We start from the raw sequence: 18065 nt of genomic DNA, 5'->3' as shown, positions 1-18065 counted from the left end.
GCTCAGCAGGTTAAGGACCCAACCAGTATCCATGAGGATGCTGGTTCGATCCCAGGCCTCGCTAAGGGTTAAGGATCAGCGTTGCCGTGAGCTCTGGTGGAGGTTGCAGACGTGGTTCGGATTCTGCGTTGCTGGGACTGTGGTGGAGGCCGGCAGCTGCGGCTTTGATTCGACCCCTAGCCTGGGAACCCCCATATGCCATGGGTGTGGCCCTAGAAAGACAAAAAAGAAAAAGAAAAAATGAACAAGCCAAGAGCGTCACAGGTGACGGATAAAAACTGCTTCTGCTGTGTGACAACAGCAGCGTCATTAAAGCTGCACTTGACTTCTTTCCTTGCACCCACTGCCCGGGATGGGCCACTTCCCGCCTGGCCACTGGGCCCCTCCAAGCCCCAGACAAAAAGACCTCTCAGCTTTGTAGGAATTTTCCCACACGTGAGCCAGCAACGAGAAACTCCTTCTGTCCAATAAGCACAAACTTCAGAACTGGAATTTACGAGAAGGGGCTTCGGGCGACGTTGCTGGTGGCCGAGGCGCAGGCACGCACACAAGGCAGGCCTTTCAGGAGCAGCTGCCTGGGTGGCACGTCCCTGAGACCCACTTGCAGACTCAAACCGGGTCGGCCGTCAGGCGGCAAGGGGGCCTGAGCAGGGCCTGGTGACAGAGCGGGGGTCAGGCTACAGGAGTCCGTGTGCGGTGTCCACTGTGTGGGTTGCGGGGGGTGGGGGGGCACAGATACACCCTGATGCCCGGGCCCTGTTGGAATTCTCCCAGGGCCACACCTGTCCGTCCCTGGGTACCTGGGTCACTTTCTCTTGGCCTGGGAGAGGAGCTGGGAATAGTAGGAGCTTTCAGCCGAGGCCTCCAGCTGCTGTGGCCTCATCTCCTCGCCGTAGGCCCGCAGCACCTGCATCGCCGGATCCAGCTGCTGCTGCCACGTGTGGCCATGGAGCCCTTGAAACGCATCTGCTCTGCGCCGGGATGTGCCGGAAAAGCAGAAGATGCCCCAGACTTTGAAGGTGCCGTCGGAAAAAAAGGAATAATCACTGCGGTGATCGCAGGTTGTCGTCTGTTGGGTTAAAGAAAATCTAGCATTAAAATGTATTTGACCTGTTCTTTTTCACTCTTGAAAGCGTCACTAGAAGCTTTAAAGTGATACATGAAGCTGGCACAATCTTCTTATGGCAAACGTGCTCTCAGGGGAGCTGGCACCTGTCTAGGGTCCTTGTCTGTCCCCCTCCCTGACCTCCAGGGGGGGTCAGGCTCTCCCAGGCGCCAGCTGGCCTCGAAGAGTGAGGCGGGGGATGGGATCCCCACTGCATGCCAGGCACGGAGCTGGGCGCTGGGCCTGGACTCTCTGGTCAAGGCTGCACGGCGCCTTTAAGAGAGGTGCTACCATCCCCCCACTCGGGCCCTGGAGGCTTGACGAGGTGATTTAGATGTCCGAGGGCACGGGCTCTCCACCCTGTGAAGCCTGAGCCCCGCGCACCCCAATTGGGAGTGCGGGGAAGAAGCGTGGAGGGGCAATGGGGGCAACCTCTGAGGTCCTTTGCCCGGCCTTCCAGGGCGGAATCCACCTGCCATGACTCACGGACAAGTGTTGGCCGCCTCAGTTTTATCGAGGGCCCCTCACTCGGAACCACTCATTTTGGGCGTTGAGACAGTCTTTTCCCATGAGGTGATCACACCTCACCCACAGCCCCCCCCACAGTAGGCCTTCAACTGATGTCTTCAACTGATGTGCCTTGACCCCATGCACAGCCCCCCACACAGTGGGTCTTCAACCCGTGTACCTTGTCCTGCTCACAGTTCCGCACACAGTGGGTCTTCAACCCGTGTGCCTTGTCCTGCTCACAGTTCCGCACACAGTGGGTCTTCAACCCGTGTGCCTTGTCCTGCTCACAGTTCTGCACACAGTGGGTCTTCAACCTATGTTTCTTGACCCTGCTCACAGCCCCGCACACAGTGGGTCTTCAGCTGACGCAGCTTATAGGACTGGTGCCAGGACAGTTCTTCACGTTGAACGCTCTCCGTTTTATGAAGCCAGGTCTGGCTGCTTCAGTGACATCACGCAGGTAATACTTTACCTGGTGCTGGGTCCAGGGCACTGTGGGGACCTGGCCTCCCTCATCCCTCTGTTACCAGAGGAGGCAGACAAGGATCCAGCTGAGGAGATCGGAGGTGAGGCAGCAGCTTCTCAGACGCACAGAGAGGACACGGCCAAGGCAGAGCTGAGTTACACCTGCCTGCTTTCAGCGAATCAGCTCTTCCAAGGCACCGTGTTCTCCGCCTACAGAACGTGGTCCTGTTTCCACCTGATGGGAAAGATTGGGGTTTTCACGGCCAAAGCCAGAGAGTTTCAGGCCCCTTTTGTGTTCAAGGATCAAGTAGGTCCCTCCCAACCCGTGGGCTTCGTTCTGTCCCAACCTGTTACACAGACAGCCGTGGCCTGTGACTCACTCTGCCCCATACAAGTTAATCACAGAAGGTCCAGAGAAAGTGCGTCCAGCAGGCACAGCAGGCAGTGGTCCAGCCTGGGACCCTTTGGGCCATCAGTCTTGGAGGAGCCTGAACACCGGGACACCTGGAGGGGTCGGGGGTGGGGGGCGGTCCCACGGGTCCCACACACGGATTCACTCAGGGCCCCATGTGGGCACTGCCGGTCCCCAAGCTCGGCCTGTGCTGTCACCAGTGACCTGGGTGTGGGCTGGGCTTTGTTCCCATTTCATTGAGGAGGTCACTGAGACACAGGGGGGCTCAAGCACCCCAGGATTGCAGGGCTGTCCTTGTCAACGTGGCTCCTTACTGTCCCTCTGTGATAACCTGAGGTCCCGGTGACGGGGACTCTTCTGCTAGGAAAGGGGCTCTGCCCGCCTCTGGGGGGCTTCGGAGAAACCCATCAACCGCCTGCTTCCTGATCGCTTCTCACGTTTTATCAACGTTCCCCAGCAGCTAAAATCAGCAGCACTTTCTAGAAGCTAGGTCCACCTTTAGAGACAAAGATGTGTTTCCTTTGGGTTAAAAGGATTATACAGTCGGCCCTCTGCATCTGCGAATTCCGCCATCTTCAGAGTCAACCGAAAAGCTTCCAGAAAGTTCCAAAAAGCAAAACTTGCATTTGCTGCACCGGTAACTCTTACGTAGCATTTATCGTGCATTAGGTACCGTAAGTCACCTAGAGACGGTGTAGGGTCGATGGAGCGTGGGGGTGAGGTTAGAAGCAAACGCTGCCCCACTTTATATAAGGGGCTGGAGCATCCTCGGATTGTGGTATCCAGGGTCCTGGAACTCATCCCCCATGGATACCAGGGGACAACAGTATACACGTGTGTTCCTGTAGGAGTATTTATGTGCATATATACGCATATGCATACACGCGTGTGCGGATACGCACGCTTCTGCATAAGCACATGTGTACAGGCTTTGCCGTATGTGCATAAAAACTGATCAGGGACTCAGGAAACTGATAACACTGGTGGCCTGTTGGGAGGGAAACGGTGGGGGGCTTGCGGGCCGAGGAAGGAGACTTTTAATCATGTCCTTATTCCTGTATGCTTGTTGGATTCTAAACCATGCGAGTGAATTATTACAGATTAAAAATGGTTCCAATGGCCCCCCGAGGACATTCAAGGGCGTGGGAAAGGGTGGCTCGGAGCCCCTTTGCCTCCGTCTCAATCGCCCTTCCCTCTGAAGCTGGGCCGCTAAGGCCTGCTTCCTCCCATTTGCTGTAGGCTGGGACCCCAGTTAGCAGGGCACCCTTTGGGGGCGGGGATTGAGAAGGGCCAGGATGGGTGCTCCATCGCCCCCCCCCAGCCTGTCCCCACCGTGATGCTGGGCCGGCTGAGGCTGGACCTGCCGCAGGGCCAAAGCCTCTGCACAGCCAGACCTGGAATCTCAAAAATGTCCTGTGGTCAGGCCTGCGCCTGTGACTCAGCAGAAAGGCCCAGCCCGCCCCGCCCCAGGGAAGGCCAGCTCAGCCCAGGGTGCAGCCTCCGGCTTCCAGCACCCAGAGCCGAGGTCTGTGGGAATGTGGGCCCAGTGGGCGAGTCCTGGCCAGGCTTGGGCACGGTGGGGCTGGCTGCCTGGTGGCCTGGGGCTCTGGCTCAGCTGTGCCCTGACCCAGCGCTGATAGGCGGCCGGTCCCTTTTCCCTCTAGCCCTGTTTCCCCATCCACGGGAGCAGCTGTCAACAAAACCATCCCCAATCCCTTCTAAACAGGCGCTTCTGTAATTGCACAGAAGGCACCACAACCACAAACCAGAAGCCTGACTTTTAAAACCTGGCCCTTCTGTTATCGAGGCCGGTCAAAGTTGAAAGGGCAGAGTCAGAGGGGCCCAAGGTCACAGGCCATCCCCCATGTCCAGGAGTCCCTTTTCCTTCCATAACACAGGGTGCTAAGACTCACCCCATAATCCGCCCTCGTGAGGCGAAGTGCGATGGCACACGGTCCCCGCGACATCAGACACAACGTGTGTGACACCTTCGGGCTTCTGCATACCTGTGTTTGCCGTCATGGCAACACACCTGTCCTGTTACTGACCTAATGTAGACGTATTTTTTAAGTTTTTAAAATAGCACTGTTGGCGTTCCCATCGTGGCTCAGCGGTAATGAACCCTACGAGGATCCTTGATGATGTGGGTTTGATCCCTGGCCTCGCTTGGTGGGTTAAGGATCCAGTGTTGCCATGAGCTGTGGTGTGGGTCGCAGATGTGGCTTGGATCCTGTGTGGCTGTGGCTATGCCGTAGGCTGGTGGTTACGGCTCTGATTTGACCCCTAGCCCGGGAACTTCCATATGCTGTGGGTGCGGCAGTAAAAAAAAAAAAAAAAAAAAAAAAAAAAATTCGCAATATTGTGCGTGATGAATCAGTGTCACTTGTCATCAGTATGTTACACATTGAAATTCATCCCTCATAACTCACCCAGGTCCACCTGAAACCAGCTCACCCTCCTCCACGTCTGGGGACAGGACAAGATGGACAGGTTATACCGGGGGTGAGACGGGGCTCAGTGGGCGTGGCTGGGGTCCTAAGAATGGGTCCTCCTATTGGCCGTAGGCTGGGACCCCAGTTAGCAGGGCCCCCCTGGGGGGCGGGGATTGAGAAGGGCTGGTATGGGTGCTCTGCCTCCCCCCCCCACCTGTCCCCACGGTGATGCTTGATCCCTAAAGGCTGTCCCTGCCACTTGGTCAGGCGGTCAGCAACAATGACGACAATAATGATGACTACTAGTGCAGGCAGAAGAAGCAGTAGATTTGGCCAGCGCATTGGCCCTGAGTGGGGGCTGTGTCTCGGTGTCATGGGGCCGCGGTAGCAAATGACACCGAGACACAACAGAAGTGGATTCTCCCCGTTCTGGAGGCCCGAGGTCTGAAACCAAGGTGTGGGCGTGGCTGCGCTTCCTCCGAAGCCTCCAGGGAAGGGTCCTTTCTGCCTCTTCCAGTTCCCGGGGGGCGCCAGGCATCTTTGGGCTGGTGGCCCTGTCCCTCCAGCCTCTGCCTCTGTCTTCATGTCGCGCTGCCCCCTGTGTGTCGGTGTCTTCAACCTCCTTGTTCCTTCTGAGGACACGGTTTGGGGTTTAGGGCCCTTCCAGAGAGTCCAGGACGAGCTCCCCCTCTCAAGGTCCTTCCCTGCGAAGACCTTGGTCCAAAGAAGGTCACATTCACAGGATCCGAATGTTACGGTGTGAGCATGTTTTGGGGGGGCTGGAGCCACATTTAACCTATTGCGGTCGGGCAGGGAAACTTTTTGGAGCAGCTTTATAAAAGGGAGAAGCCCACAAGCCCCTCTCAGCTCGGGCTGTCCTCACCATGGGTGGCTGTCACCAGCATTGTCATGGCACCGTCCTGGTCCTGCGGCTGCAATTTCTACCCGCGTTCGCTTGCCCAACCTGCGGACAGGTCCTACGTTTCTTCACCAGCCGGGGGCCCACGTGGGGCTTTGTGATTGCTCAAAGCACCTCCCCGTGTCCCCCCCTTGCACCGTTCTGCTCTGTTCCGTCGACCCCTCCCCAGAGAGCTGTCCCAGCCATGGCATCAGCAGTGGCCCCACCCCTGCTATTATTTTTAAATGATTTACTGTTTATTCGATTACTGCTCATTCCCCTGAACTACGGAATGTCAGCTCTACAGGGGCAGGGACCCACTTTGTCCCCTGCTGCCTCCCCAGCATCTCAGAATGTCTGATTCCCTGGGAATGCTCTGCCAGTGTTTGTTGAATGAATGCATGAGTGAATGAATGAACAGAAACTATCCAAATGTTTAATCCAAGTTAGGGAGTAGACCCCAGACCTGGAGGGGGTCAATGACCCCCAAACTCTTCAGAGAAATTGTTAAGGGGAAAAGCAGGGGTGCAGGATTATGCTGTGGTGTGAATGAAACCGTGTCGACGTGTCGGGGACAGGGACTGGCATCCAGGTGCAAGCGGGGACAGTGACACGTCTTCTCCTCCCTCTCGCTGAAATCTGGAACGTCTAAGGGGAACGGTCCATGCGGTAGAGCCAGGAAATCAAACCGAAATGCCCAGACTCTTCTCCTATGCTGGACGGAGAAATGGGACTGGCTGGGCCGGCCTCCGGGCAGCCACGGTTGGCGGAGTCCTGCCAGCAGCCCTCCGTGTGTCCCCCTGTCCCCAGCTCAGCCATGTCTGCCTCCCATGGTGCCTCGGTGCCGGCCATCAATGCCACAGTCTTCCTCTGGCTGGACGGCCTCCAAACAAAGTATTTTCCATTTCTCACCAGGTTCACCAGCGTAGGCGTCTTCCTTGGCCTTGAGGAGGCGGCCGGGGTGAGATGGAGGGTAGTGGTGAGGGGCTGGCCCGGGGCCGGCTGTGAGCTGGAAGCAGAGGGGCTGGCGTTCCGGGAACCCTGGCCCAGCCCCAGAGTTAATCCCCAGACGGAGGCTCAAATGGGACGGGGCCACAGGACAAACAATGCGACAGGCAGGGTTCCTTGGGGACAGCTGTGGCAGACACCTGATGGTGGGCTCGTCTGGGGTCCCGGAGGACAGAGACACCACCCCCCTCTGCCTGAGAGCCCTTGGGTCAAGTTCAGATGTGGCTGCCTCGGCGGGCTGGGAAACCACACCTACCTGGGGTGCTATTGTGAGAACCGTGAGAGTGACCCATGGGGGCGGGCGTGGGACTCGAGGCTTTGGGCCCCTCAGTCATTCTCATGACCATCAATTTCATCATTATCTCCATCGCCGGAGGGTGGCTGGACTCCTCACATCCTTTACTTGATGGTAGGTTTTGTGCCCAAAGGGAGGACTGGCGGCGGGGGGCGGGGGGGGGTCCCCTTCCAGAGCCTTCTCTCAGTCAGAGGAATTCTCACAGCTCTCCGCTCACTCCCGGCACAGTTTGGGATCTGGAGCATCGTGACCCGGTCAAGGCGAGCCCTTTAGGGGCCCCCAAAGCTTGATTCAAGAGTCTCACGTCTCCTTGGAGTTGGGGAAATACGCTGGCGGACGCTCACACAGACGCCTGCACATGTGTATGCAGCAGTTTTATTCGGAATCTGCCCCCTTCCCCACACGGGGGTGAGGGTAGGGGGGGGTAATCCAACAGCCTTTTAACTGGGAAAAAAAAAAAAAAAATGTTCCAGGGAAACTGCTCAGCCACAAAAAGAAAAAGACTCCTGAGACAGGTGGCAACAGGGAGAACCCTCAAAGACACCGTAAAAGTCAGACTCTGAGCCTTACACACTGTAGGATTCTATTCGCAGGACGGTCTCAAGTTTGCCAAACTGTGGTTAGAGCTTCTGCCATGGCGCAGTGGGCTCAAAGTCCGCCTGCCGCGGCTCGGGTGGCTGCAGGGGTGCAGGTTTGATCCCAGCCCGCTCCAGTGGGTTAAAAGATCTGGCATGGCCACAGTGGCGGCACAGGTCACAGGTGTGGCTCTGACTCAGTCCCTGGCCCAGGAAATTCTGTATGCCATGGGTGTGGCCATAAAAAAGGGGGGGTGGGTGGGTAGGAAAAGAGTCAGGTCTATGCCCTCTCAGGGGCTGGGCAAGGAAGGCTGGACTCCAAAGGGGCCGCGTGCAGAGGTTTTCGTGACAAAACGGCAACCTCCCTCCTTTGTCTTGATGGCAGAAGTGGTTACACCGCTGGGTTAGTCCAAACTCACACATGCTTTAAAAGACGGAATTTTACCGTCGGTAAATTTGATCCTAATAAAAACGTTTGAAATGGGCTCCTCATATTTTTACATGATGATGTGGATACGAATTTGTTGACAGAAAAGTGTCCACGTGTATGCATTTGTCTTACGAGTTTGGGTTGAAAGTGACGGAAACCTCCACCCTGAAGTAAAGCCACCATGGCTTAGCGGTAAGGAAACCGACTAGCATCCATGAGGATGCGGGTTTGATCCCCGACCTTGCTCAGTGGATTAAGGATCTGGTGTTACTGTGAGCTGTGCTGTAAGGTCCCGATGCACCTCGGATCTGGCGTTGCTGTGGCTGTGGTGTAGGCCAGCAGCTGCATCTCTGATTTGATCCCTGGCCTGAGAATCTCCAAATGCCTTAGGTACGGCCCTTTAAAAAAAGCAAGAGGGGAAAAAAAAAAAAGTACAAAGGAGAACCAACTGGTCCTTGTCACCTTGTCACTAGATGGCCCAACAGCAGAATTTGATACCCAAGGACCACAGGGTCCTCAGGACTCCGGCTGCTTCCGCCTGTCCACCTGCTTCCCCTGTGTGGGCCCCCGTCTCAGGCAGGTGCCCCCGTTTCATGGCCAGCTGCTCCAGGTTCACCTCCCTGAGTCTAGGTAGTCCATTGAGAAGAGGGTGCCTCTGCCTGGAGGACACCTTGATTGCAGCCTTGCGAGACTGAAGACTCAGCGAAGCCGTGTCCGGACGCCTGACCCGCCCAAACCGTGAGATGGTAAATACATGTTGCTTGAGGCTTTTAAATGGTAGTAATTTGTTAGGCAGCAATAGAAAACCAGCACAGGGAATCACTTTCCTGAACCAGGCACCGAGATGCTCACCATCTAGAGAAGCAGAGAGAAGCTTCGCTCATTCATTCATTCAGTCACCCACTGGCCACCGATCTGGACACACAGTGGAGTTCTTACCATGTGCTGGGCATGGGGGCTCCTGCAGTGGACCAAGTGGAGCCCACAGTTGGGGGGGGATCTCCAAGGGGACCACCAAGGCAGGTACAAGGCAGCCCCCGGAGTGGCTGCTCCCAGAAAACTCCGGGCGAGCAAACCCCTGCTTTGGCTGCAGAGCCTGGGCTGGGTCTCCCAGAGCTGGCTGCCAGCGGGGAGGGCCCAGGGGAGCTGGGACCTGGTCAGCCGGCCTTTGTCCACTCGTGTCCAAATACAGTTTATCCACGTTTCTGCCCGGACCCCACTGCAGGCTTTCCCCCGACCAAGTCGCCTCCAGCCCTGGGCCCTCCCCAGGGGCCGGCTTTGCCTCTCTGTCCTCTCAAGCTGCCCCTGCGTGACTGGTCAGCGGAGTGACCAGGCTTTGTTATTCTGTCCCAGGACCATCCAAGGGACCGCCCGCCCACGCTGCTTTGATGGCTGTGTAGCCAGGAGGCACTGCCCTGGGCTCCTCCATGGTTAAACACGACCCCTGACCCTGCCCGCTGCACCCGACACACAGAACCCTTCAAGGGGCCGGACTCCGTGCCCTCCCCACTTGTCAAGTTGACACAGGCTCAGCGGGCCTCCCAGACCAGAGCTGGCCCTGGCCTGCATCAACTTCCCTGGGGTTGGGGGTCCCAAGGAGGCTCAGACACCTGTACCTCCCACCCCCCACGTTGAACCCCTCACCCTTGGCCGGGCGCTCCCCCAGCAATGTCACACCGACACCACCAGAGGCTGGTGAAGCAGGCAGACTCACAGGCCCACCCATGGGGGAAACCGAGGGTGCCATGGGGATGCCACTTGCCCCGTGCTCAGGCCCTGTTCCTTTCCCAGCAGCTAAACCACTGCCACCCCCACGGCCTCTGCTTATCCATTCACCCGCGGATGGGCAGGGGGCCGTTTTCAGTTGGGAGCTATTATCAATAACACTGCTATTGATGGGCCAGATTTTAGGAGGCCGTGCCCTTTAATTTCCCTTTGGTAAATGCCGGGAGGAGGACGGCTGAGTCACGTGGGAGATGGACATTTACCTTTTGAAGAACATCCCAAAGGGATTTTTCCAAAGCGGTTTTACTTTTTAAAAAAAAAAAAAAATTTTTATTATAGTTGATTTACAGTGTTGCATCAATTTCTGCTCTACAGCAAAGTGACCCAGCCAGACGTTTAAATATTCTTTTTTTCACACTATCCTCCATCATGTTCTATCGCAGGTGATTAAAGCGCGTTCCCTGTGCTGTACAGCAGGATCTGACTGCTTAGCCACTCCAAACGCAATCGTTTGCCTCGACTAACCCGTGTTCCCAGTCCATCCCATTCCCTCCCCCTCCCCTTTGGCACCCACAAGTCTGTGCTCCAAGTCCGTGAGTTTCTTTTCTGTGGAAAGGTTCATTTGTGCCGTATATTAGATTCCAGATATAGGTGATATCCTAAGGTATTTGTCTTTCTCTTTCTGACGTACTTCACCTAGTATGAGAGTCTCTAGTTCCATCTGTGTTGCTGCAAATGGCATTAGTTTGCTCTTTTTATGACTAAGTAGTATTCCATTGTGTATATGCACCACTTCTGAATCCATGCATCTGTCATTAGACATTTAGGTTATTTCCTTATCTTGGCTGTTGTGAAGAGTGCGCGTTGAACGTAGGGGTGCATGTGTCTTTTTCAGTGAAAGTTTTGTCTGGATATGTGCCCAGGGGTGGGATTGAAGGATCATATGATCGTTCTACATTTAGTTTTCCAAGGTACCAAAGTGGTGGTGCTTTTACAAGCCCCCCAGCAGCAGGAAGATTTCCAGCAGCTCCACATCTGCATCAGGACTGAGCACAGATGGGCTCGTGGACTTTAGACCTTCCCCTCAGAGGCTGCAGCCTCTCTGTGGCTCATCAGGGACCATAGTTACATATATATTGGGCCACTTGGTGTTGTCTCAGAACTCAAAGATGTTCTGTGCTCCCTTCTTGTTTTTTGGTTTTTGTTTTGTTTTGTTTTTTCCTCTACATGGTTCATTTTGGAGAATTTCTATTTCTCCATCTTCAAGTTCACTGTTCTTTTTTCCTATAAGGGCTAATCTGCTGTTAACGCCTCCACCCCCACCCCCAGTATTGTGTTTATCTTAGCGGTAGTTTCCTTGCTGGAAGCTCACTGTGGGTCTGTGGGTCCTCCATCCTCTCTCACCTGGGCAGGTGCAGTGCCCTCTGGTTCCGTGAATGCCCCCTTTCAAGTCATTCTCCCCACAGAAGCCAGAGGAGTTTTCTGTTTTAACCTCATGGAAATCCCTCCAGTGTCTCCCTTTGCATGTTAAAGAAAATTCAAACTCTCAGTCATGTTCACAGGGTGTTCACAGCCTGGCCTCAAACCACCCACCCCTTTCTGTCCGCCCCCTCCATCTCTCCCCTACTCCAACCCCCAGCACAAGGGTCTTCTTCTTGTTCCTAGACCACATCCAACTGCATCTTCCTGCTTCAGCGTTTCTGCCCACGCTCATCCCTGTCAAGGGTGCAACACACACACACACACACATGAATGCACATGTACGCCAAGATATGCATGCACACACACATGTATGCACGCATCCACACAGACACACATGTGCTTGCAAATATGCAGGCATACATGTGCACACAGGAACACACAAGAACACACAGAGAGACCCATGCACAGATATACACGCACACATGTGTTTCTGCCCTGCCCATGGCTTGCTCCTTCTCCTCTTTCAGGTGATGCCTGATAATTTTTGTAATGGTATTATTTACTCGTCTGATTAACCTGAATGTTTTTCCTTCCTCTCCACCATGATGTGACCCTCTTGAGGTCAGGAGTTATTTCTCTTTTGTTCTCTCTTTCACTCCTAGCACCTAGAACAAGGCCTAGCATGTGGTAAGTGCTCAGTGTATGAATGAATGAATGAATGAATGGACGGATGTAGGTGGACGGATGGACGGATGGACGGATGGTTGGATGTCGTTGGGAGGGTAAATGGATTGGAATCCTGGCTCCTCCACCTTTATTCTGTGATCATGGGCAAGTCAGTTAACCTTGTTGAACCCTGGCTTTTCACTGGAATAAGGGTGTGCTGTGTAACAGAGGACAGCATTCTGTTCATTTTCTGTCCTTCCCCCTGGATAGCACATCCTTCGGTCCTGTCAGCTGGACTCCCGACTCCATTTCCTGCGCCTGGCACAGTATCCAGCATGCAGTAAGCGCTCAATGTTCTGTTGAAAGGACTACTATCCTCTCGCCAGCATCTTCAGTGTATATTTTGCTCCCTTCTCTGCAAAAGACCTGAAAGCCTTGGTCTCCCCACCCGTGCCCTGGGTCAGAAGTCAGGGGAGTTGTGTGCACCTCAAGAAACCAGAAGGAGGGAGCCTGGGAGGATGGTGTGTCCTGGAGGGCCCCTGAGCCATGGGGTAGGAGCCAGCCGGGCAGCCCCTCCTCCCCTGCTAGTTGCTGGGGGAGCGATGAGCCCTGCAGGGCTCACGTTAAGGAGATGCGACCTCTCTTTGGAGGTGGTGCTCTGGGATCTCCACTCTGCTCAGGAGCAGGGCCCCAGGACAGACGGGTACAGCCCTCTTCCCCCACGGGGCTGTAGGGAGCCAACTGGGCTGGGAAGGGAGCCTGGGAGGGAGCCAGGGTGACACAGGGAGGCAGGGCTGGTTGACATCCCTCAGCTGCTCACAGCTAAGGCACCCAGTGCCTCAGTGTCCCCACCTATCAAATGGGGGATGAAGCCACGCCCCATCATCAGAGGGCCCCCCTGTAGGCCATTCATTGGGTGCTACAACCAGGCGAAGGACAGGCAGGAGCAGCCCATTCTCAGAAGGAGGAAAAAAAGCACAGTTTTACTTTTAGCTGATCACACACATTCACCAAGTCCAAAGGCTGGCGCCACGTGCCAGGACTCTCCCATCATGGCCACCCGTGCGGGCGCTGAAGGTCTCCGTTCTCACGCTCTCTCCCTGCAGGTCTTTTCTGCCCTCTGACCCCCACCTCTCGAGAGCTGACTGCACCCGGAGTACAAGGCCTGGGGGCAGGGGTCGGTGGGGGGCGGCCACTCTGGGGAAGGGGGGAACAGCTCTGAGAGCCTCTGCCTTTTCCTACAGCATACCCCCCCAAAGCGTGCTTTTCATTAACAGCGACCCCCTCGCTTCACTTCTGTGATGTCTCGGGCAGTGACCATGGGAGGGTCCATAGAGATGAGACCCTCGGGGTCTGTGGATGGATTCCTGACGGGGGATGGAAGGGGCGATGCCAGAGAGGCTTCTAGAAGGCACGAGTGGGGGGTTGGCGTGTGGTTTGCTGGGATGCAGGATGGGGGTGGGGGTGGCTGGGAAAAGGACTGGGGAGAGAAGTCCAGAAGGCCAGCTTGGCCATGATCTGTTCGACATGTCCGGGGGACCCCAAAGGGAGATGGCGTGTGGCCGGCCGGATATGCAGGTCGAAGTTCCCAGGAGAGGTCAAGGCTGCAGAGACGAATTTGGAAGTCATCAGCTTAAGAATATTTAAGTCCATGGGAACCGATGAGATCACCCAGGGAGCAGGGGACAGAAACGCTGCCCCACACCCCATGGGACCCTCAGGACTCGGGGACCCCGGGGTTACGCAAGCAGCGCCCCCAGCCCCAGCCCCACAGCAGCATCTGGCTTGTGACAAAGCCACTCAGTCTTTGCCATCTGGGGGTCTGCAGGGGAGTGGCCATGAGGCGGGTGGGGGGGTGGGGGTGGGCAGAGAAGCAGGAGGAGAAAGTGCTGGAAGGAGGGAGGGCCTCCTAGATGGATTCCCACTGCCCTGGAGGCGAGGGCAGAGGAGTGGCCCTGGGGTCTGGCAGCACAGAGGTGGCTGTCCCCACGGATGAGGGCCTTTCTGGTGGGGTGGGCAGGCCAGGGGCAGACTGGAGAGGGCATGGGGACCGGGGCCCCATAGAGGGGTGGGGGCAGGTGGGGGTATGCGGAGGTGATGAGGCCCTCAGGTGGAGGTGATTGGGTGATGGGTGGGCCAAGGGCACTCACTGGAGAGAGAGGGAGAGACAAGATGCTGGGGGAGAGTCGGGAGAGGCCCTCAGGAAGCGGGAGAGGGGACCTGGACAAGAGGGGAAGCCGGAGCCTCCTCCAGCCCATTTCACGCCCCGGGAGCCGGGCTGGGCAGAGCAGGGCTGCAGCCACTGTGCCAGGGAGGGGGCTGGGCTGTGCACTCAGGCTTTCCCTCCGGGACCCTCACGGCATGGGGGTCCAACGGGGGCTTCACCTTCCTCTCTCCTTCTCTCCATTTTCTGAATTTCCCACAATGCAGCTTCTTGGCCTCGGGCATTCTGATGGAAAAATGAGATGCCCTGATAGGGGAAGAGGGCTGCCAGGCGGGTCCAGTTCCCTGGGGACCCGCTAAGTCGTCCTTGTCGTCATCATCGTCCTCCTCCTCCCACCCCAACCCTGGCAGGGCTCCCACCCCAACCCTGCCCGGCAGGCGCCTCTGGACCCCCCCTCAGGCCAAGCCCTTCCACCAGCTCCTGCTTCAGGCAGGGTCCTGGGGGAGGCTGGCCCAGGACAAATTCCTGGGGCCCGCTGGGGCCGGGTGGGAAGTCCCACCCCCTGGGAGGTCACTGGTTCACGGAATCGGAGGGATCCTCCCAGCAGGAGGTGAAACCTGAGACCTGCGAGAAAAAGGCCAGGGCCGCCTGTGAAACCCAAGGCCAGACAAAGGCGCCCAGCAGGAGGCCTGGGCTGAGGAACAGGGCGAAGCTGGGGGCTGGGGAGAGGGGGGTGCCCAGCCAGGCCCGAGGGGAGGGGCCGGAGTCGGGTGAGGGCTTTCAGATTGCGGATGCCCAACCTGGGGGGCAGGGCCTGGGCCCCCAAGGCACCCTTCTCAACGCCCGCCAGAGGAAGGACCACCGGGAGGAGGGGTCAGACCCCACTCTGAAAGTCAGGAGCCTGCGGCCCACCCCCCCGGAGGGGGTGAGGGGAGGGCCGCGGCCCCGGGGTTGAGAGCCTTACCTTGAATGGGGCCTCGGCGGGGGTCAGGGGAACCCCTGGAGACCGGATTTCCCAGGCAGGGATCTCCAAGCGGAGTCACTGTCCAGGCATCTGGCGGGAAACGTGGGCATCGGATGGCCTGTGTGACCCCAGGCACCTCAGGCACCCTCTCGGAGCCTGGTGCCCTGTCTGCAAACCCAGGTTCCAGGGAGGACAGTACAGAGCGGGGGCCCAATCCTCGAGCCCAGAGCAGAGGAGGGGAATTCGAGCTGCAGACCCGGGTCAGGGGCCAGCTGCCGCCGCCCCCTTGTTGCATTCCGCCCGCGCACCCGCTCGGGGCGGGCAGTGGGCCGGAGGGTGCGCCCTGGAGCAAATTGCATTCTTGAGGGTTTTTTTTTTTTTACAGTCTGCCCCCTTGTCCGTCCCCTTTGTTTCCATCCCTTTCTTCTTCTTGCCGTGCTCTTCCGAGGCTCTCGGGCCCCCGAATTAGCTAGACACTGAGGCAGCCACAGGGCCAGAGACGCGGGCTGACGCTAATCTGGTCTCTGCATTCGGAGGAAGAGGCGTCGCCTTTGTCCCCCAGGGCAGCACTCCCACCCGCCTGCGCTTGGCTCAAAAGTCTTCAAACAGCCCCCAGTTCCCTGGCAAACCCCTTTTGCATAATCCACTGGAATGTGCCAGACAAAGGCTGCTCAGAAGTTAATTTGGAAAATAGGTAACCAATGAAAAAAAGCTTCCCCCCTCCACACACACACACACACACACACACACACACACACACCCCCAGGCCTTGGGAAGGGGATCTGGCTGAAGCTGCAGGAGGGAAAATGGCCCCAGGTTATCTGGAAGCATCCGTGGAAGGCCCAGCAGAGGTGGGTTTGGGCCCAGCCGCCCAAAAGAGCAGGGACGGAAAATGTGGGCCAGAGCCGCCCTGTGGCCTCTGGATGCTTCTAGGTGTGGGGTTCTTGGGGCTTCTGGGCAGCGTGCTCTTCATCAGAGGGTTGCTGGGCTGCAGACCAGGTCAGTCTGGAGCCCTGGCCGCCCAAGTGGCTGAGCCACCGAGGGGCTTTGCAAACTCTGGCCATCCTGTGCTGCCAGCAGGCGACAGCGCGTGTCCTAGCTGGCCCGGTGTGTCTGCATGTTACAGCGTACCCTTGTTAGCCATTCAGCAACCGTCCGCTAAATGACCGGGGTGGGCCAGCACGGTGGGGCCTGGCAATTCGTCCTTCTGGGGCCGACATGCCAGTGCAGGGGGCAGAGGACAGACACCCAGATAAAGTCGAGTCCAAAAAATAAGACAAAGGGAGGTACCTCAAATGGAGTCCCCCCAAATTCCTGTTGGGTTCTGACCCCAGGACCCCGGAATGGGACTGCCTTTGGAGGTGGGACCTTTATAGAGGCAAGCGAGGTGAAGTGGAGTCTGGGTGGGTCCTAAGCCTGCAGGATGGCTGCTGTCCTCGTGAGAAGAGGTCAGGGCCGCGCACAGAGGGACAGCCACGTGGAGACACGGGAGGAGAGGGCCGGCTACACGCCCTGGAACAGACTCTTCCCTCGAAAGCCTCCGAAGGAACCAGCCCTGTGGACGGCTTGAGATCTGGGACTTTCAGCCCCAGAACCGGGAGACAGCACTTGGCTGTTATTTAAGGCGCCGCATCTGTGCTGCCGCCGCAGTAACTGGGTACAGGAGCCGGTAGCGGATTTTAACCCTGGTCCGGACCGGCCTCTCTGAGCACGATTAAAAGTCACAGGAAGAGCCCACCCTGAGGAGCAGAGTGGGGTGGGAAAGTCCTAACCCCCCCCCCACCCGCTGCCAGGGCGGGCAGAAGGTCACTGAGGGAGGGCAGGGGGGACAGGGAGGGAGTGGGGGGGCCCCTGAGGGCTTGGGCAGGGTCCCAGGGTGCATGGCCGCGTGTCTTCCAGCCAGTCTGCCATGCAGACCCTACCGTGCTGCGGCCAGCCCATGGTCAGAGCCCACTTGCCTCCTTAGCAGGAGTGGCAGCTTTCTGGAATGTTCTTCCACCAGACCTGCCTCCTGTAGCTACAGGCTTCAGAGCCGTGGGAACCTTTCCTTGGGTTTTGAGCTTCATTTGAACCCAGACCACGCTCCCCTCACCTCGGCCCCCGTGTCTTCCTCTCCCCCTGGCCGACGTGGTTTCTGGTTCTTCTGTGTTGACCTGTAGCCCCAGGCTTTAGCCCCTGGGGTCTCCATGCTTCAGACTCCACTGTCACTCTCACTTGCTCTTTTCTGCAGGGTGGCCATTCATCCCACTCAGCTCCCTTCCTGCCTCTCTCAAAGCCGCGCCGGGTTCAACAGATGTGCTCCTGAAACAGCTGAGTCGGGGTCAAGTTCTCGCCCAGTTCCACACACGCGGCCGCGTGCCCGCACGTCCAGGGCTGCAAAGCAGAACAGACCCTTCCTCCAGACCCAGCCGCCCAGGGCCCAGTCCAGGGGTCCCCCACCTCCACGACCCCCACGTCCCAGGGGGACTGAGGCAGCACCCAGGCCTGCAGACTCTGGGGGCAGAATCTGATCCTCCCTCATCTGGCCGCCGACCTCTTGGGGGACACTGTCGCCAGGCCACGGTGTGGTCCCTGGATTGGTTCTCACGGCCAAGGGGGGGCCGATAGGTGTAGACAAATGGTCAGCCAGCCCTCCGCAGGCGGCGTCCCAGGAATGTGATAAGCCCCCCGTGCCGCTGACCCACCCCAGCCGGGCCCTCTGCCCTTCCTTCGAGCCCCTCCGCACCGCCGGTTCCCAGGGCCACGGCTTCACTGTTAATTAACAGCGGAATGAATAAGGCCTGGGTCGGGGGCTGCAGGGGCCCGCTCCCCGGGGCTCCATTCAAAGGGGCCGCGGCCCTAGACGCAGAGCAAAGACAGACAGAGTGACAGGAGGCGAGGCGGAGAGAGGGAGAGATGCAGAGACAGAGAAGGAGGAGGGGGGGCGGGCGGGGGAAGACCCCCAGAGACAGAGCCAGAGCAAGAGGGAGAGACTCAGAGACAGAGGGAGAGCCA

The 18065-nt window shown here is 57.6% G+C and overlaps 1 protein-coding gene across 1 annotated transcript; it reads right to left on the bottom strand.

The window, feature by feature from the left end:
* LOC110259708 (proline-rich protein 36-like) lies at positions 12904–15429 on the bottom strand. The gene is made up of 3 exons (XM_021085454.1): positions 15072–15429; positions 14329–14392; positions 12904–13547 (listed from the first exon to the last, which is right to left on the bottom strand). The coding sequence occupies exons 1-3, from the start codon at positions 15364–15366 to the stop codon at positions 13214–13216; spliced, it is 693 nt and encodes a 230-aa protein (XP_020941113.1). The 5' UTR covers positions 15367–15429; the 3' UTR covers positions 12904–13213.

Source organism: Sus scrofa, chromosome 2 (assembly GCF_000003025.6).
Source record: "Sus scrofa isolate TJ Tabasco breed Duroc chromosome 2, Sscrofa11.1, whole genome shotgun sequence".
Taxonomy (NCBI): Eukaryota; Metazoa; Chordata; class Mammalia; order Artiodactyla; family Suidae; genus Sus; species Sus scrofa.
Note: the sequence above shows the minus strand (reverse complement) of the source record. Positions and strands in the feature narration are given on the sequence as shown.

Bases quoted from the DNA above. Each gene is read 5' to 3' on its own strand.
- LOC110259708 (XM_021085454.1), bottom strand. From the start codon at position 15,366: ATGCAACAAGGGGGCGGCGGCAGCTGGCCCCTGACCCGGGTCTGCAGC. The intron at 14,393-15,071 runs GTAAGGCTCTCA...TTTTTCCATCAG, and splicing joins CCGCCGAGGCCCCATTCAAG to AATGCCCGAGGCCAAGAAGC. The intron at 13,548-14,328 runs GTGAAGCCCCCG...TCGTCTCTGCAG, and splicing joins GGAGAGAAGGAGAGAGGAAG to CCTTGACCTCTCCTGGGAAC.